At 42.0% G+C, this 19791-nt stretch overlaps 8 protein-coding genes across 8 annotated transcripts; 4 read left to right on the forward strand and 4 right to left on the reverse strand.

The window, feature by feature from the left end:
• Positions 1–2962: 2962 nt before the first annotated feature.
• Positions 2963–6366, reverse strand: K450DRAFT_250393 (uncharacterized protein). Its single transcript, XM_051590544.1, has 7 exons — positions 5417–6366; positions 5195–5338; positions 4812–5132; positions 3890–4738; positions 3683–3824; positions 3144–3608; positions 2963–3069 (listed from the first exon to the last, which is right to left on the reverse strand). Exons 1-7 carry the CDS (start codon positions 6191–6193, stop codon positions 2969–2971), a joined length of 2799 nt encoding a protein of 932 aa, XP_051442692.1. The 5' UTR covers positions 6194–6366; the 3' UTR covers positions 2963–2968.
• A 1070-nt stretch (positions 6367–7436) lies between these two features.
• Positions 7437–8832, forward strand: K450DRAFT_250405 (uncharacterized protein). The gene is made up of 6 exons (XM_051590545.1): positions 7437–7654; positions 7718–7800; positions 7869–7923; positions 7990–8043; positions 8126–8205; positions 8284–8832. The coding sequence occupies exons 1-6, from the start codon at positions 7487–7489 to the stop codon at positions 8789–8791; spliced, it is 948 nt and encodes a 315-aa protein (XP_051442693.1). The 5' UTR covers positions 7437–7486; the 3' UTR covers positions 8792–8832.
• A 61-nt stretch (positions 8833–8893) lies between these two features.
• On the forward strand, positions 8894–9482 carry K450DRAFT_250408 (uncharacterized protein). The gene is made up of 2 exons (XM_051590546.1): positions 8894–9087; positions 9155–9482. Exons 1-2 carry the CDS (start codon positions 8923–8925, stop codon positions 9374–9376), a joined length of 387 nt encoding a protein of 128 aa, XP_051442694.1. The 5' UTR covers positions 8894–8922; the 3' UTR covers positions 9377–9482.
• On the reverse strand, positions 9389–11935 carry K450DRAFT_250410 (uncharacterized protein; the record flags this gene model as incomplete). The annotated part of the gene is made up of 9 exons (XM_051590547.1): positions 9389–9947; positions 10013–10268; positions 10346–10668; positions 10730–11060; positions 11162–11258; positions 11320–11418; positions 11478–11575; positions 11644–11721; positions 11799–11935. Coding segments are annotated over 9 exons (1778 nt in total), but the record flags the coding sequence as incomplete, so codon positions are not given.
• A 647-nt stretch (positions 11936–12582) lies between these two features.
• Positions 12583–14534, forward strand: K450DRAFT_250416 (uncharacterized protein). Its single transcript, XM_051590548.1, has 3 exons — positions 12583–12834; positions 12904–14249; positions 14318–14534. The coding sequence occupies exons 1-3, from the start codon at positions 12676–12678 to the stop codon at positions 14466–14468; spliced, it is 1656 nt and encodes a 551-aa protein (XP_051442696.1). The 5' UTR covers positions 12583–12675; the 3' UTR covers positions 14469–14534.
• Positions 14287–15402, reverse strand: K450DRAFT_250419 (uncharacterized protein). The gene has a single exon (XM_051590549.1). It carries the CDS (start codon positions 15201–15203, stop codon positions 14601–14603), a length of 603 nt encoding a protein of 200 aa, XP_051442697.1. The 5' UTR covers positions 15204–15402; the 3' UTR covers positions 14287–14600.
• Positions 15403–15478: 76 nt separating this feature from the next.
• Positions 15479–16020, forward strand: K450DRAFT_250420 (uncharacterized protein). Its single transcript, XM_051590550.1, has 2 exons — positions 15479–15593; positions 15664–16020. The coding sequence occupies exons 1-2, from the start codon at positions 15498–15500 to the stop codon at positions 15823–15825; spliced, it is 258 nt and encodes an 85-aa protein (XP_051442698.1). The 5' UTR covers positions 15479–15497; the 3' UTR covers positions 15826–16020.
• Positions 15939–18749, reverse strand: K450DRAFT_250423 (uncharacterized protein). Its single transcript, XM_051590551.1, has 10 exons — positions 18661–18749; positions 18388–18592; positions 18238–18305; positions 17991–18147; positions 17677–17909; positions 17559–17612; positions 17423–17493; positions 17038–17355; positions 16252–16971; positions 15939–16177 (listed from the first exon to the last, which is right to left on the reverse strand). The coding sequence occupies exons 1-10, from the start codon at positions 18743–18745 to the stop codon at positions 16052–16054; spliced, it is 2037 nt and encodes a 678-aa protein (XP_051442699.1). The 5' UTR covers positions 18746–18749; the 3' UTR covers positions 15939–16051.
• Between the last annotated feature and the right edge of the window lie 1042 nt (positions 18750–19791).

A 19791-nucleotide genomic window follows, 5' to 3' on the forward strand; every position in this document is an offset into this window, starting at 1 on the left:
GGCTTGTCGGTGGGACGGGTAGGGGGGTCGATGGCATCAATAGCCTCAAGAAGGGTCTTGCCAGACTTGGAACCAGCCTTGGTTTCCTTGGTCCAGCCCTTGAACCAGGGCATGTTGGTGGACTCCTCCAACATGTTATCACCGTGCCATCCGGAGATGGGAACGAAGGGAACGGACTTGGGGTTGAAACCGATCTTCTTGATGAAGGAAGAAACTTCCTTGACGATTTCATCATAACGGTCACCAGACCACTTGGTGGTGTCCATCTTGTTGATGGCAACGATAAGTTGACGGACACCGAGGGTGAAAGCAAGAAGAGCGTGCTCACGGGTCTGACCATCCTTGGAGATACCAGCTTCGAATTCACCAGTACCGGCAGCAATGATAAGAACACCGCAATCAGCCTGGGAAGTACCAGTAATCATGTTCTTGATGAAATCACGATGTCCGGGGGCATCAATGACGGTGACTACGTAGTGCAAAAAAAAAGTAGATGTCTTCATTAGTCAATGTCATCCGGCATTACCATGATCAATAAACGTTACTTACCGTGGTACTTAGGGGTCTCGAACTTCCAGAGAGCGATATCAATGGTGATACCACGCTCACGTTCGGCCTTGAGCTTGTCAAGAACCCAAGCGTACTTGAAGGAACCCTTACCGAGTTCAGCAGCTTCCTTCTCGAACTTCTCAATGGTACGCTTGTCAATACCACCGCACTTGTAGATCAAGTGACCAGTAGTGGTGGACTTGCCAGAATCGACGTGACCAATGACGACGACGTTAACGTGAGTCTTTTCCTTACCCATGGTTGCGCTAAAGAGATGGATGAGACGGTTAGACGACTGGATGCATACGACGGATGGATGGATGGACACGACATTTACCTAAAAAAAGATGTGCAAAAGAGAGAAAGACCTTCATTACAGTGTTACGATGGTCAAATCCCTCCAGGTTGAGACTCCGTCCACAACAAATTTTTTTTGACAGCCAATGAAATGCTCCAGCTTGCTGCGTTTTCATGAAAAAATAATGAATGCTCCGCCAATGAATGCTCACCATTTGGCTGTACCACTCACTGTGGATCAATCGCCTTGGGCATAAACATCCCAGTACCCTTTCTTACACATCACTTCACAAAATAAAGAAGCATGAACATTCTATTGAAATGTAAAGTGGAGTGCTCGAAACTTGTCCGGCTGCCAGGGAAGTTGCAATCGCTGAAAATGATGCAGTTCAGAGGTTGGCCTGGCTAAGAAATTAAAAGACCAAAACTTGTAGTCTCATGATTGTATTTGATCAAGGATACGGAATAAGAATACCATTATCTATTGTTCGCATGTTTTCATAAGGTATCTTCCTATCGATTATTAGGCTAGTTTAGATTTGTCGGTTTGCAAAACGCTTCCTTGAGTGGCAAAGCTCATACAATGAAATCAGGTACATGATTGGACGAAATCTTCTTATGCGCATTTGTTCAAGTCATTCTCTTTTGGTCCTTTACCATTTACCACTTTTACTTTTGCTGGAATAATAGTCTACACCTTTATACATAGCTACTACCGCTGAAAGTAGGCTGAACAAAAGAAGGCTGGCCGACTAAATGTTTGCAAGAAATGAAACCAACTATATTATCCTCGACACCTGTACCTTACTCAGCTGCGGTCATCTCATTATCCGGATACTGATAAGCATATGGAGAAACAAGCTCAATTTCCAACTAGTAATTCCGACTATAGTTATTAGAGAACTGAAAAAGCAACAGGTATATAAGCAAGACAATACACTTGAAAATCATAGCTGCATTTGTGCTAATGAAGAAGAAGTACAATGAAATGGGCCACAAATCACTAGATACTTATTTATCTTGGGAACGTCACATCTCTTACAAATGCTACTCAACAACGATTGCTAAACAAGCTACCTTCATGATTAACTTCATCGAAAAATGTCGCTCCATACGCATTCCAAACTTATGTTATCAAGGCAATCACGAAACAAAAGACTATCCTGTGGTGGTCCGTTGCCTTTTCTTGCCACATATCATTTTCACAAATGGTAGTTTTGATATACTAATAGCTCTTTCTACTAGGTCGCTGACGATTTGCTCCTGGACTGCTTACTGTGTGTATTGCTTTGTTTTCCATGATTCAACACCTAATATTCAATATTAGTATTAACCTTACTTTTTGATTTGTGAAATACTAGGTATTATTGCGAAAAATTCAACGGTCATGCCACGTTAGTTTCCCATGATTTGAAGCTATGCTGCAAAGCCCAGGTATTCAAAATGAATACAATCCATCGGGGGGACCACAAGGAATGGCGTGAGCTTTTGCATGCTTGTCAAGTTGATATCAAGTTTAACTTGCTTCCAACCGTATCAGAGAAACGAAAGGACATATTGTCAGCAGATGCAAAACAGGAGCTTATATACAGGCCAATGATTGATTGCGATATCGAAGTTTTAGGCATGGACCGATTGTAAATACAGAGTTCTGACCTGTGTCTACTATGATACATATAATATGCAGAGTGGTAAGAAGCACCGGAGCACCTAGTAGTTAAAATTCTGAACATCTCGTCAACTATCACGTCGTTAAGCAACCTGCCAAAGTGTATATCCTAAGTTTTCGTCCACCATTTTTAATACTGCTAATTCCTTTTGTACTCACTATAACTGATTAGTATACGTAAATTGCTAATAAAATAATTTCATGGACTCAATGAGTTACGTCAAGTTATGGTTTACTTTCACTTCAGCTTGGTTTTCCAAGGAAGCATGGTCAACTCTGCTACTCTCGCAACACGCACTCACGACTTGTAATGTGGGTAGATTCACTTCTCGACAGGTTCATAACATACAATAGAATAGTTTACAGTTTGATGATTTTTGTTTCATTTGCTACGTTTCTACAGTTTTGCCAGATTACTCAAATTTTGTTACAAATAAGATAGATGATGGCTATTTATTCTTCGGCAGTTAACCATCTGTGCTGTACAACTTCTTCGATGGTTAGTCGACAGTCGACATCCCGATCTAACATATGCTTGATTAAATCGATTGAACCTACAATGGTAAACTTGTTAGCTCATCTATTGGCACTGGCAAACACAATAACCAAGCCCATGCAGTGTACTCACCATCATCCAAAGTATAAGGTATACGTAGGTCTCTTGACATTATCTCATCGATATTGTAGAATGGGTTTTCCTTGTAGATGAGAGTGTAGAGCAAAATTCCAAGGCTCCATATATCTTGAGGTGGGCCAGTGTAAGTGTTGCCCCGAAGTACTTCTGGTGCACAATAATCCAAAGTGCCAGCAAACGTGTCAAATTTCTGTTCTGGTTTGAGATATGCCGCACTTCCAAAGTCAATCAATTGAACATGGCCGTTACTATCTACAATGACGTTCTCGTCCTTGATATCTCTGTGTACAATACTGTGTCGATGTAGGTGTGCAACTGCATCCACAATTTGTCGGAAGATATGTTGAATTTCTTTTCTTGTCATGTTCTCATTGAGTTCTATATAATCGAACAAATCCATTCCTTCACCATGGAGACCCATTTCTATGTAATAGTTACTTGTGTCTTCGAAAAAATCAGCTGTGATGGGGAAAAATCAGTTTATGCACTGTCATCGGAAGATCACTATATATAGATTAGACGAAGCTACTTACTCATGTTACAAATGTTTTCGTGTGGTATTCGTCGAAGTGTATGCAAGACATGAATTTCTATTGGTATCAGTCCCAGCTGCTTATCGTTCATCCAACAATCTGACAATATTTTGTCCTTGATCACATATTTGAGAACCACTTTCTGTAATAGGATGTCAGTAAAACCCCCCAACAAAATAAAATCGAAATCGATAAGGAACTACTAACCTTATTTGGAGTGGCTTTGTTATATGCTAGATTAACGTGGCCATAGGCACCCTGCCCCAGTGAATGCATAATCACGAAATCGTCGATACACTGTTTGCTGGTGGCATCTAGTGCTGAATACTTGCACATGCTCGGCGGTGGGGTCTCTGAAATAGGGGGCGTCATGGCTATAATGTTGGTAGGATCGATACCTTTTGGCTGTTTCGTTATGTGCATAGGTTTTGGTGCAGCCATTGGAATCTTCGGCTTATCATCCGGTGTCTCTGGCAAATCCAAAAGCTGGCCTTCAAGAAGAGGAGAAAGATCTCCAGATGTCGTCTTGTCGTGTTCTACTCCGGCAGTGTGTCCGTGTTTTGAAAATACTTTTGCGCGATCAAATGTAATCCAAAGCGCAATAAGATTTTCATCCGAGCTATCTACTAGTCGCATTTGTAAATGTACCTCGAAAAAAGCGCCATCTCGATGGACCGCAACTATAGGTGGTAATGGTTGGCCCATAGATCCAATTGATGCTCTCCGAGATACAGTACTTGGTCGTCGACTACCAGGCTTGCCGGATCCAGGTTTTGGTGAGCTGACTGGCGATCGATATGAAAAGATGGGGACGTCCTCAGTCGTTTGAACGTCTTGCAAGATCCGACGGCAGGACGTGTAGCTTATGATATTGCCAAGCTTGAAACGGTCGTCAGTGCCCAAATGTGCTATCAAAGCAGGAAATTGTGGTAGTAAGTCGTCGATTCTTCGTCTTTCCACAAGTTGCTCAGTAGTGTAGCCAAAGAGATACTTTGCGAAGACTTGATTGCAGCTTTGTATCAAACCATCAGCATGTATTGTGACCAAGCCGGCAATCTGAAAGCACATTTAAGTGAGAAGATGTTCGTATCGAAGACAGACTGTTAAATCCATGCTGTTCGGTTCTTACCGTCGGTAAAGAAATGATTTTGATAATGTTTGTGGCGTTCGGTACTTTATCTTTGTAGGACTCTGGAATTTGTCGTGCCTTCGTGATGATCGGGAAGCACACACCATACTTGCTTATGCTTCCAAAAAACTTGATATTGTTGATTTGATCAAAGTTCAAGAGTTTTTCACTGAGTTCGCTAACGTTTTCTGCGTATCCACTATCGTGAGACTCCATTTTTTGCCAAACAGGAACCAATTTGCGAACGTTTTTGCCAACAACATCATGACGGCGATAGCCGTAAAGTTCATGAACAGACCCTACTACATCTTGTATGATGCCCTGTAATATGATTAGTAAGCTCCGCTTTATAAATTATCAGCTATGGTTCCAATAATACTTACGGCATCATTCACAAAAACTGAAACAAGACTCTCGGCGATCTCTTCAAAGATCCATATATAGATGGGATTCCCAGTATCGTCCCTCTTTTCCTTGAGCCATAAGGAGCACGCAGATCTAAATCCATTTTTTTTAATGATAGGTATCTACGAACAAATGAAAGTCAGTTAGCGCGATAATACTTTTCAATTCAACGAATATCACGGATGAGTTCTCATACGTACAACTTTACCACAAACTAAAACAATGCCTTTATCGTCTCGTTGCTCTGTACTATGACATTTGTCCTTCGCTAACTCAAGACGACGTTGTGAAAGCAGCTGTTCCTGCCTTTGCGCAAATTCTTTTCCAATAAGGTCTAGAGCGCTCATCGATTGCAATTGGCTACGGTCGTATCCAAATATTAACGAAGAGATGTCATTCGCCAGGATAATCCGCCAATAGTTATCAGCTGATGTTGTTATAATGGCTTGGTTCTGCGGCAAAAATCTCGTTGGAGAATGAATATTTCCATGTTGCTGTGGTGCTGCCATTGATAGTCCTGGTAGATGAGATGTCGAATTGGAAGTCAATAATTTAGGAGGACCGGCGGCCTCGGCTGTCGAACTGATATGGAGTTTATCTAAACTGGGATATTCCGTATAAGCACGTTGCAGGATTCCCGGTCTTTGTTTTGAGTCGGCATTGGGAGACTGGAAATGGACATCAAGATCATCCTGACTAAAGAACGCAGTGCTTCCTCGTCGGACCGGGTACCCGTACTTCTCCATGACAGATGCCTTGAACTTATCAAATACGGCGTCATCAGTTGTGGACCAACCAAATTTGGACATCATATAGCCGATACTCCTCTGAATGATGCTCTTGCGAGTTTCATTCATTGCTGGCTCAGCAGTCGAGAAACTAAATGAATGAAGGGACTCCCTTGAGAACTGTGCTATATCTTGACTTTTTCTGTGTTGAGGTTGTACATCGCTGGCAGCTTCGTCTCGGATACGCATCAAACCCTTTGCTCCAAAGCCTTGATCAACGTCATCTTCAGATTCATCCTCACTGTTTAAAAAGTGTGTTGGAAGTTCAGTGTCATATTCTTTTTGATCAACACGGTGGTTACTTCAAGTTTGTTTCCGACGAGCGAATGTACTGACCTGGCCTCCAGATTGTCAGGTATGGAGACAATCTTTGATTCTAGGAAGGGATTCGGCTGAAATGAGGAAGGTTCTTTGGACTCAAGGACCTGGTACTCCTGAGGGATCTTAGCGGACAGGAGCGGCATTCAAAGAATTAACATGCAAGGCGGGGCAGGTAAGAACGTCCGGACGTTGGTTCGATCTGGAATGTGAAAAATCAAGTCCCGCCGTTAGCCGCCTGACAAGGCCTGACCATAATAACCCTAACCTGCTTTGCAGTTTCTATGCGATATTGCGCTTCAATTGTAAAGATACCGCCTATCATATTATCGCCAACAGCCTCTGATTTCAATATATTTAGATGATCTCGCCTTAATGAACTTATTGTCTTTCTGTCACTCGCGCCGTTTCTACAAAAATGTTCACGCATAGCCAGTCTCATGCCTTGTCTTACCCACCTTTTGACAAATAAATGCGGGGCCTGTTCACACGGAAAAGGCGGACGCACATCTCGATTTCATTATTGATCATTATTTACACAACCTCCATTTTTCAAATTTTCTAGCCTGCAGTCGTTAAAATGGCCTTTTTGGCCGCCGAGTAACTGATGTTCTGCTCTTTTATCGTAGTGAATGATATTATACATTTATACAGCCTTTCAATCCTTTGATTGCCTTTGTAATGGATGTTTGTAGCAAAGATTGATGATTTAATCAGTGGTAGATCGTAGTCATCTGACCACAGACTTTCCGCCATTTAAAGATACAATACTATCATTAGTCTCAACTCAAAAGTCTGAAATATCTCGTTGTATGCCGTCGTCTGGTCAAAAAACAATCTCAATTGATCAAAACATTCTCCAACTGCCTTCACTCTCCGTGGTCGTAAAAAACATCGAGACTCAGCCTCTAATCTTGACGCCGTCTACACAAGCTTTTCTAATTCCAACAAAATAATTACTACCTATAGTACTTCATGTTGGTTTCCATGATTATCTTCTGCAACGAGGCATGGCAGAATCACAAAAACAAGAGATCAAAAAGTTAATTATGTCATATAAACTATGTGACGGCATAAATTTTCTGCAAAAAGGAGTGTTCAAAAGGAGTTTGTTCAAGTTCCCAAACCCTCATCGAAACCCAAACCCACTTATTTTTGCGTTGGATGTCCGACACAACAGTACAACTTCAACAAGACGGTCTTCAGCAGAAGCAGGACCTCAGTGGATCGCTTGTAGCAGAGTTAGCACCGGACGTTGTCATCACAACTACTCCAGGGCGTCGAAAATGGACAGCGTTGGAAACGGCAGATCTCATTGACGGTTGTGTCAAAGTAAGATTCATCCCGTTCTTCCGGCATAGCTATGGCAAACTCTAATAAGTACCTGTAAAATAGTATGGTGTAGGCAACTGGAAGAGGATCTTGACGGATTCACAGTTTAATTTTCATGGTCGATCAGCAGTAGACTTGAAGGACAGGTATAGATTGATAAGCTCACGATCAATACGGCCTTCTTCTTAATACTGATTTTCCGTTTAAATTACAGATTTCGAACTGTCTATCCGTCTGAATACAAGCGACTTTATCCCGGCTCTAAACGCGTACACGAACGAAAAAAGTCTCCGGACATTCAAGCCCCTAAGCTAACGCGAGTTAGAAGAAGAGAGAGGCGGGCGTTCACTACAGAAGAGGATGAAATGCTGTTGAAAGGTGTTGAAAAGGTGCCCATTCCGACAGAAAATGATGACCTTCGAGCTTGCCATTTTACATTTGACTCATTTGTATCCGTGTTCAATTTAACAGCATGGCGTTGCCTGGGCAAAGATCGCTAGAGATGAACAATTTAATTTGGCACACCGTACAAGCACAGATCTCAGGGACAGGTAAATTGTGTTTGACTTCACTAAAAAGTGACTATACGTACCGTAATGCTTATTTATATTGTTGGCTCTCCTTTCTAGATTTCGCAATGCTTTCCCAGAGAAATACGACATGTATGGCTATTCACCAAGACAGAAGAGAAAATCTGGCTCGCACACGCGAAATAATACAGAGGACTGGGCAAAGATGGCTCAACAATCTCAGCAAGGAGCTTCATTAAATAATCAACGTCAAGTGCAAGTCAAAGACCAAAGAACAGATAGTTTTACCGAGGAAGATGTATCAGTTATTTACCGAGCATCTTACGATCCTGAACGAGGATTGACAGCTACGCATAACCCCAGTGAACATGCAGCTGGATTTAGACACTTGATACACCGGCCAGAAAATAGCTGGATGTCTGATGATGGCAGTAATCCAACTTTGACATACCCATCACTGACCGATACGGGATACACTACCACAATTGCTCCTGGGGATACGTCTTCCATTGATGCCTTGTCAGACCATGTTGCGCAAATGGCGCAGCAACAGCCAGAAGCAAGCATCGACTTGATCCGTTCAATATCAGATTTGCGTAAACGCTGAACGGCGTAATAAATTGTATATTTTTTATTTGTTAGTCCTTATGTGCAAGGAAGTAATTTAACGGAGAGCGGGGTATTGTGGGCCCTGATTCTTTCTCAACAAGGCTGAAAGTCATTTTAATCCCTTAAAACATGGCAGAAATTTCGAAATTCACTGCATTCGCGACCCCAACTACAGATCTTGTTGATGCAACCAACAACACTAATCTATATGATATTCTTTGTCCACGCGACAACTGCCGATGCCTTGTTCTGCGTAAAGGCGCAGCGACTTTGGTGAAGCGGGATCCCATCAAGGTTTGCATTGTTACGAATGACTTTGCATGTATTGCAATATTTAATGACCTGCTCTATTCATGTTTAGCCGCTGGACGAAAGCGATGTCCCTTCAACCAATGAACATTTTTGGCACGTTGGGGATATGATGGACTTCGATAATGTTGGATTCTCGAAAACTGTTGGAGACACCAAGTTTCTCTCCTGTGCAGATTGCGACGTCGGCCCGCTCGGTTACCATAATATCGCACATCAGCCTAAAGAATATCTTATTAGCATAGACTGCGCACGTTATCGCCCTCGAAACTAAGTTGTTATTAGACATCAACTGGCTGAAACCCCCAAGATGAAGAGTGGCATCTATTCCCTTCCCCACATTGTATTGTAGCTAGAATGTATTGTATTTCTTTGGTAAAGCGCATCACGCAGACTTTTGCGAAAAGTATTGGGTTTACAATACACGAAATGTTCTAATTTATTGAAAATCTAAATAACCAAACGTTCTATGGCAATGCTTTGGCATCAAGCCCAGCATTCTTGTTGGAATTGGCCGGATTTTTCCATTCGTGAAAAGTATAACTCAGCTTGCTCTGCATCCAAACCGCCTTGTTCCATGAAAAGCTCCTTGAAGGCAAACGCAACTTGTTCTGGCATTTTGTTCGATGAACCTGAAAGAAGAACTTTCGATTTCTTTTCGTCGATCAAGCGCCAAAGCGCAGGTGCTTGCTGGCGAATGAGGTCTTGAACATAGATCTTGGAATCTTGATCCCGAGAAAATGCCGTATGCAGTTCGAGTTGATGCTTGTTCACATAACCTTCCCATTGCTCTCTGTAGTAATAGTCTTTATGCTCATATCTGCAACCTACGAACAGAGTGTTTTCTAGACATCCTTCATGTGTCAGAACTGTGTAGTCAAACAAAGGTACAAGAATTGCCGACATTTACCTGTAGAGTTGTGATATATGCGATCTTCCAAGAACGATCTCATAGGTGCAATACCGGTGCCTGGGCCAATCATAATCAATGGAACATTTGGATCCTTTGGTAGCTGCATTGTACCTCTGGTGATATGTACTGATGGAATGGAATCGCCTTCCTGCAGTTGAGATATCCATTTGGAGCACACTCCCCGGCGTATTTTCTTCAACTTCGTCTTATACTTTACAATAGCAATGCATAAATGAATTTCACCTGGATGAGTCTAGTATATAATGATTTTGTATCCAATTAATATCATATCAACGGAGAGTTGTACATTATCAATAAAGGACACCGTACCTTTGGATCAGATGCTATTGAAAATGATCTTGGTTGCATCATAGGAAATAAATCCAAGATATAGTCTAGTTTAATCTTCGCAGATTGGAAGTCAAACAGGACCTCGGCTACCGTCCGTCTAGGGCGTTGGCAATATGCATACATGTCATCCTGTCCTTCTGGTGAGGAAAACTCTCGAAGCTTTTCAGTCTGGTTTTCATCTTCAGTAAAGAACGCGAGCATTTCGAAGAACGATCGGCGCGGAACGCTAAAGATATCCAGGCAGGACACAAATAACTCTCTAAACGTCATAAGATGTGGCCAGTGCGATGGAACACGACGGTCTAGTCACACAGATGTTAGCTAATGCGGTCCGCATCACACCGGCAAATGTTACTCATTTACCTTCAGAGGTTGGTCTGACGATAATTTGCTCATCTGCAAGGTCTGACCAATTCATATATTCAAGAAAAGCATCAACTTCATTAGGTAAATTTTTTGGTCGTATGACAGCTATATCTCCAGGTGCATACAAGGCCTCGTTATCGTCATTTTGAATTTTGAGTTCAATGTGTCGGACATCCTGAAAGTGATCGTCTGCCGTAATTCGCTCGTTCTTTTGCACAATGACTTCGAATTCGCCTTCATGGCGTAGATCGGATTGTTTGGTCGTTGATACGCCATTTGAAAAAGCATCTTTGACAAACTCTAAATGGAAACTAGGAGGAGGCGTATTCTATGAGTCAAGGATTGTGTTCAGCACTTTAGATTGTGCAGTATGTAATCACACAAGCTAAGGAATATTCAAAGTTTCGCGCGTAAAAAAGGATATTGTACATCGGCAGGTATAATTTGCATTCCGGGAGGTAAAGGGTATTTCGCCATGATTTTTGGCCATAGTTCGTCAAGCCATGGATCGAGTCCACCATCCAAACTAAAAATTATCGTTAATAACTTTGAACCATATCGCATGTCCATAATAATTATGCATTTACCCAAGATAATGCTGATCGTCACCATCCCCTCGAGGGTGTATACTGACGGCACCAAGCTGTGACAAGCGCTTGTACAACTTTTTAGCTGGATAATTGAACCTGCGGTTATAATAAGTATTACAATTCCGAATGTCACAATTACTAGTAAGTTTACTTACTTTTGATAGGAGGAATCACCTAATCCAAAAACTGTATACTCCATCTGACTGAGAATGTTTGGTGGCAGATTCTTACGGAGAAGAAACTTCCAAAATCGCTATATTCAAACAACCATTACATCTCACATCTTTTCATGTGATTGATTTAGTTTAAAATAGAGCTTACCTTCATATTGGTCGGTTCATCGCCTTGTCCAGTTGTAGAGCACACAAATATGACAAGTTGTTCTTCTACTAATTGGGCCTGAACATTAAACAAGCAATTGGTCAAACATGATCTGGGTGATTACGGAGCTTGCTTTCAATACTGATAAATCGTACCCGCTCGTATTCATCCATAGCGATTACTCGAGTTTTGAAGTGTCGACGTCGAGCCTGACGACCAATTCTTTCGGCAGTATCCTGGGCACAGCCAGTCTCTGAACCGTACAGAATTAGTATTTTTCTAGACTCCATTTACAGCAAAAGCAAAGGTACCCTCCACCACCGTCTGCTTACCAGTTTAACGGCCGAAATAGCAGTCACTCTTTTGTTATCAGATTCGAAATTTTGTGCCATTCGCCTGCATTTTCGATTCTTCGACATGATGCAGGCGGGTATCAATATTATAAGTAGAAGGCGTTCCTGCCGACAAAGAGCAAAATATATCCCATTCAGAAAGTTGGGAAGTCTCGTTCTGTCTGTGCTGTAGTGCTGTTGTACATGCTACCTCTAGTGGTGGATCAGAGTTTCATTCTTTATAATATATCGTTATAGCTAAAAGGTTCTATGGCATTGAAGCATTGGCATCTTGTGAGGGCTTTAGATAAAAATTCTTGTTTGAGGCTTATTACTTGAGCTGGCTCATTAGTCATCATCATCCTTGCTGGTGAGAACTGCATATGTTAGCATTGCAAAATTTGGTTCGAGTCTAAATGTAAACTGTATCAAAAGACGAGCGTAGGAACGGTAATATGGTAAATAGACAGAATTGAAAACATCACTTGTTATAAAGTACATTGATTTGTCTCGTCAGCGCTAGTAACTGGATCCTCGATTTTATGAAAAAAATGAAACATTTTGAAAGTTGACTCATTCAGCGACAATCTGTGACACAACGTTTGCATCCCATCCAGCCCCGGCAAAAAATCGGGAAGCCTCTCACCAAAGCTATATATTCGGGAATCCTAGTGATCATTATAGAATCACGGTGGCAAATATGTTTGTACGTCGTTGTTGCGGCATTCAACGTCGATTAGGTTGGCGATCAATTCATTTGTCACAACGAAACTTCTCATTGCAACCTTTGAAAAAACCAAGCTCTGCATCTAAACAAGTAACTGAAGAAGAATTCGTTGACCATTCAGAAAGTCCTCGGGTAGGTTTAAATTATCATGATATCTTGATTGTAATCCGTTGAAAATGGTTACTCAATATAGTTCTCTAGGATCTTATATTGAAAGTTATGAGCACCGTACCTAGCCAGAGGGAATTGAGACATTTCTTGAAACGATATGTACCGCAAGACGATTCTGGAAATAACACAAACCTTACAATTAACGAGGACAAGCAGAAACTAGCACAGAAAAGGCAACGTTCGACAAATGCAATTGTGGATGCCCTGTTTGAAGGCGATACCGAGAGAGTAGCCCTCACCAAGGTCCAGGGTCCGTTTGCGAAAAGAGGCTGGAATGCCGTTGCATCCACTCTCATCAAGCTCAAGCGGTTGGGATTGACATCCATAATTGTGCTGGACAGTGTGGAATGGCGTAAAACGCTGAGTAAAGGAGAACTTCGAAATAGGATGTTCCTTGAAAGTATGGCTCTTGTAGAATCGATTGAACGCCAAGGCGGTAGAGCCCGAGCGTTTCATGTTGGGGTTTTCGAGCTCTCTGGACAAAAAATGAACGCTCATGTCGACATGATCCAGTCAAGTTTGGATAACAATCATTTGCCAGTTATCATACCCATAATATCAGCGGAGGATGGTGCCCAAAATCCTATCACAGCAGATGAAGCAATGATTACACTTTCCGAAAAGCTTCGAGCAAAGAAAGGCTACAGTGGCAAAAATCTCACTCCAGCCAAGATCGTTGTGATTAACCATGAAGGTGGCATTCCCAATCATGAGAGTCCCGGCACAGCCCATAGTTTAATTAACATCGAGGAAGAATATAGTGGTATCCTCAAAGCGTACGAAGCTAACCCCAGCTGGCACGAAACCCATCCTACAGCCATAGAAAACTTGGCAATGATACAAAGCTGTCTTGAAAATCTACCAAGTACTTCATCAGCTATCATTACACCAGTGGCTTCCTTGCCTTCAGCACTTATCACCAATCTCATTACGGATAAGCCGCTTTATTCATCCTCACTTCCTGTCAAATCTACACCATTAACAAGCAGACACCTGTCTATCAATACCTCTCGCACAACTGTTTTGCGCCATGGCACTTCGATCCATTATCACAAATCAATTGATACCCTCGACTTGGATAAGCTGACGGTTTTAATGGAAGCCAGTTTCAGAAAGAAGTTGGATAGAGACGCATACTATGATCGATTAGGCAATGTACTTGATGGAGCAATCATCGCAGGCGACTACGAGGGTGCTGTTTTAGTTACAAACGAAAGTTCAAATGACGGATCCTTACAGTGCAGCTACCTTGACAAATTTGCCATTGCGCCGCAAAGCCAAGGCATAGGATTGACAGACATTTTATGGAAAAAGATGTATGATGCTTGGCCGGAACTGATGTGGCGAAGCCGAAAGGATAACGGAGTGAACAAATGGTAAGATGATTCCAATAAGGTTTTTATTGAAACTACCCTTTTGCTTAAACAGCTCTTCCTACGTTCAGGTATTTCGAGCGCTCAGACGGATTTTTGAGGCTACCGAATTCTAATTGGGTGATGTTCTGGTATGGCGCCAACATGTACCGACAAGCAAGCGAACTGAGCTCTATTACTCGTAATATCACGGCATCCTTCTCTTCTTCGCCAACTGATTGAGATATCAAAGCGCTTGGCGACTGTAGCAGACATAGACGAGCGAAAAGGTGTAACAGTTGATGTTTACTCATGTACATATAGACAAATGAACAATGTAGCAGAAATTTTATATACAATTGGGTCCTTGTAATATTATTGATCCAACGGCGGGGTGTTCTGAGTCTTTGGTGCCTGAACCCTTCCAGCAAGCTTGTCCCGAACGGCTTTTGGTGGTCTATTTCCTGATTTTTTGGGCTGCCCTAAATAACGCTTGAGATGTCCATAAAGACTGGTGACAATGGCTTGAGATGTACGTTCTCCGGGCCATCCAGGCCAGCCGCCGGGAACATGGGGATTTCGCATAGATTTCCCATTATTTAAAGCTTTTATTCTGTCTCTTTGGCGCTTTGTAAGCCTACGCTTCTTCTTGTTGTCGTTAAGGTCATTTGAAGGTATAGACATGACATGATGAGCCATTTTCATGGCCGGCCATGGTATTCTAGACTGCTCCATAATTTCATCGTACGAGATAGAAGCTTCGTTGACTCGCTGTTGGAATTCAGGAGTAATCTCTTGAGTCACGGATGGCCTACGGGTTGTGACAATTAATGTAGGCTCTTTGTCGACTATGCTAACTTTGGCGACGGGCCGGTTTGAAAATAACTTGAATTCAAAGGCTTCCTCCTCGGGCGCTTCTGTGGCCTCTGATATATCTTGCGTGCTATTCTCTGGTTCCTTTATACATATTTGGATCATATCGTTTAACAAGTGGCTTGTCTCCAGCTCAGGCTCTACAGAATCTGAATCCTGGAATATGGACGAGCGGTCCACTATCTTGGTCCCTGGAGGGACATATTGAGCTTGAGGCTTAGCGTCTGGTCTATTGAAGGGGATAACATTATGATTAGCTTAGAGAACAGTCATTCAGGATTGAACATTTGACCCTAGATCTTTCACCTTTTGAAAGCCATAACGTCCGTAAAGTCCAAACGGTACAAAATTTCAATTTTGTAACATAAGACTGCTTTTTTGAGCCTTTCTCATTGCAACATGTCAACTCGAGCAAAGATTACACTAGCAGGATCCTTTGCTTTTTGCGGATTGACGATATGGGGTGTACATTATTTACAGCGCTATGAAAAAGAGGCAAGTTTTTAACGCTGTTTTTATTATTTGCATGCAAGAGAACTTACCTGAATTATTGTGGTACCTTCAGCTCATGAGAGCAGGATTAGTGCGGGAGGAAGAGCGTCAACAACGTAAGCAGCAGCAAAGAGCCAATAAAGAAGAACTAGATGCCCAAAAAGCACTTCATGAACATCTCATACAATCACAGTCGGTCAAAGCAACGTCCGGTACGGCGTCTGACAGCGAATAACCGGTCAACAGAGAAAACATAGCGTCAACGAACCCCCTGCCTATTCAATGTATAAAATAGAAAAATGAAGCATCGCTCCGTATAGAACTGCACAACCATACCATATAGCAAAAAAGTATTTATATTCTTTCAGAGTCACAAAGCAACTGGAAGGTAGTCTTTTTCATCGAAGAAACAATCAATCTCTCGATGAATAAAGAGTGTTTAGAATGTTCTCAAAGACTGCTTAGATTTGAGTGAAAGCTATTTCGGGAACATGTCCAACTTTCTTGAATTTGTCAATAGTCTCCTTGGTAACCTTGGCAGTGTGCTCAGCGGTGATGTTGAAGAATTCATAGGCACCAGTGTAATTCTAAAATTGAAAGTGAAAATGTCAGATGCCGGTGCATATCAATAGTTCACAGTTAGCAAGAAAATAGTACTTACTGCTGAGGTACCGAACGTGGTCATGCCAACTTGAGCATGAGAGTAGCGCTGCCATCCAAAAGTAGACAATGCTTCCAAAGAAATAATGGGTACACCAGTTGGGAATACTTCTGTCTTATATGACAATGGCTGTTCATCGAATAACTCGCTGCATGGCATGGAAACAACACGGGCGTTGATTCCGTCACTCTTAAGCTTCTTAGCTGTATCGACGGCAATGCAAACCTCAGATCCAGTAGAGACAATAATGGCGTCGGGCTTTCCTGGACATTGCAAAACGTATGCACCCTTGCTGACCTTTTCTACAGCCGATCCCTCTAGCTGTGGTAGGTTTTGTCTGGAAAGAGCAATAACAGATGGACGGTTTGAATGCTCAATGGCACAGATGTAAGTACCAGTGGTCTCGTTACCATCAGCAGGTCTAAATGTTAGCATGTTAGGTGTTGCTCTTGTTATAGCCAAGGTTTCGATAGGCTGATGAGTAGGGCCGTCTTCTCCAAGACCAATGGAATCGTGAGTCATGACGAAGATGGTACGGAGATGAGACAAAGCAGCAAGTCTTGCAGCACCCCAACCGTAGGTCAAGAAATTGAGGAAAGTTCCGCCGTAGGGAATCAGACCTTGGTATGCAGCAATACCATTCATGATACCGAACATGGCATGTTCACGGACACCATAGCGAATATATCTACCCGAGTATTCACCGATTCCAGTGGAGGGCTGAAGGAAGATGCGATAAATTAGTGACAACGCTGTCTTGTATACACACTCATAACTCTCACTTACAGGTTGAAAGTCAACAGCTCCCTTCCATCGAGTGTTGTTGGAAGGGGTCAAATCTGCAGAACCGCCAATAAGCTCAGGTAAGACCTCGACAAGCTTGGTGAGAGTAGCCTCTGAATTCTTTCTTGTAGCTACAGGCTTGTCATTTGGCGTATACCGAGGCAGATCCTTGGACCAGTCTTTGGGTAGTTTTCCCTCTAAGCGACGCTTGAGTTCAGCACCTTCTTCGGGGAATTCCTTTTGGTACTTTGCTACAAGGTCGTTCCATTCCTTTTCAGCTTTTACACCTTTCTCGGTAAACTTGTGCCAGTAGTCATAAACCTACAGCGTAGCACTATATTTAGAAATTTGAATTTCATTGAAGTCAATGGATATATAAAAAAACTACCTCTTGAGAGATGGAAAATGTCTTTTCAGGATCAAAGCCAAATCGCTTCTTTGCACTCTTGATGTCCTCCGCTGTTAAAACAAAATTGTTAGCCAGCTTTTGATGAATGTTGACATTGAAAAATTTTCAAACTCACCATCGAGAGGGGAACCGTGCACAGATTCCTTACCCTGGTTCTTTGAACCAAAACCTGTTGTTTTTGTTAGTGCATGAAGAATATTATGCAGACACAGCGGAAGTTGCAAAAACATTACCAATAGTAGTTCGGACTTTGATAAGCGACGGTTTGTCAGTGACTTTTTGAGCGGCTTCCACGGCCTGCTTGATGGCACTTGTATTCTCGTCACCATCACCGACTGTCTGAACGTGCCAGCCATAAGCTTCAAAACGCTTGTTTACATCTTCAGTGAATGAAAAGGCAGTATCACCATCGATGGTAATTTTGTTGTCGTCATATAGGACTATGAGCTTTCCAAGCTGAAGGTGACTTAAACCCAAATATTAGCTTAAAGGGAAAACGAAAGAAACAAGTCACAAAATAGCATGACGATGGCAATTAGATTCTTACCCTGCAAGGGAGCATGCCTCTGAGGAAATACCTTCTTGCATACAGCCATCGCCCATGAGGGCATATGTGTAGTTGCTAAAGACTTCATATCCTGGCTTGTTGAATGTAGCAGCTAGGTTGGCTTCAGCGATCGCTAGACCGACAGCGTTGGTAATGCCTGTATAAATTACATCATAAAGTAACGTCAGCTCCGTTCTTCTTGAAGCTCAGACAAGTACAGGTCATATCTCTTGGATATCTAGTTTACCTTGACCCAAAGGACCAGTTGTCACCTCGATACCAGAAGTATGACCTCGCTCCGGATGACCAGGAGTTCTATACCATGATGGTTAGTCAATAAGGGGGATTGAATAAGGTCCGACTAGCTGCGTCAAGATGATATAAATGAGATCTTTACCTGCTATTGAGTTTTCGGAAGTGCTTTAAGTCGTCCATGGTCACGTCATATCCAAGCAGATGGAGAACACTGTATTGCAATGCACAGGCATGGCCATTGGAGAGAACAAAGCGATCACGGTTGGGATAGTTAGGGTTCTTTGGGTTGCATCGAATAAAGTCCTTCCACAGTACATGGGCCAGTGGTGCACAGCCCATTGGCGCGCCTGAATATAGTAAAATTAGCTTTGCCATAGTATGATATATGCCGTCAAGAAATGAAAATACAATGTACCAGGATGGCCAGAGTTAGCTTCAAAAGTAATATCAGCAGCCAAAGCTCTGATAGTGTTGATAGAAAGTGCGTCAATGTTCGACATAGTACAAAGTTGCTGAGGAGAGAGAGATAAACCTAACGAGTACTTTATACATTTCACTGTGTGACTGCTTGGTATGGGCGTTCGTCCGACCACTAACTTGGTCCTTTCGGGCTTTATGTCAAACCGTCATCAAAGCTGAGTGATTAACTTTAGAGAAAGTTGCGTACATTTGCTTTAGTCGACATATTAAGACATATACCATAGTTAGGACAACTGTCAATGTGCTTATCAACCATTTGACAAAAAATTATAACTCAAACTTGCCTGAAAGCATATATTGACGCTGCTGACAACATGTTCTTGTACGGCCAGCTTTTATAAACCATTGCAGGTAGATATACTTATACAGCTATAAAAATTCAAATAGATTTCTTGGTATCGCGTCAAATATGAACTGAAGGTTGCAAATTTGTATCAAACGGTGCAATTTATTGTAGTTGCCACATTGATTATGGATTAATTGTACATTAAAATGTTCCATCAGCATTTACATAGTTTAGAATACGCAATGGTTGGTGACTTCTCTGTTATCCTTGCGCCAGCTAGAATCAAATTGCCTCAATTGCTAATGGTCTTTAGCACCCAAGCTCCACTTTTAACCAATTTTAAACTCAGTGCATTCGAGGTTTGACATTTGCGCCGCTTGGACAGTATCATCATCAGACCCATATATGAGTGCGATGCTATGCTAATTATATGTCAAAATCGAAAAGCAGAAGGAAATAAAGGTAGGATATTTGAAATATATGTTAGTAAAATTTATCAGCATTCCTTTAACATAACCTAGGCACTGTTTGACATCAAACAACCGTTGTTTCATGGCGTAATCGTATGATTTTTCTTTAGCACACTGTCCTTTCCCTATAATAACCTTCAACTTTACTTATGACCTTCAATCACTATCAGCTTTACAATCAAAGTGCACTAACTCTTAACTATCAACTATCCTAAAGGTATTCACATAGAACTTCAACCATTACTACAACTTCTTTGTAAACCATCTTGTTTGTCTGAATAACGTCGCCCTTTCTACGGGTTGGAATTAC

This window comes from Umbelopsis ramanniana (genome assembly GCF_025399195.1).
Source record: "Umbelopsis ramanniana AG unplaced genomic scaffold K450scaffold_46, whole genome shotgun sequence".
NCBI classification, from domain to species: Eukaryota; Fungi; Mucoromycota; class Umbelopsidomycetes; order Umbelopsidales; family Umbelopsidaceae; genus Umbelopsis; species Umbelopsis ramanniana.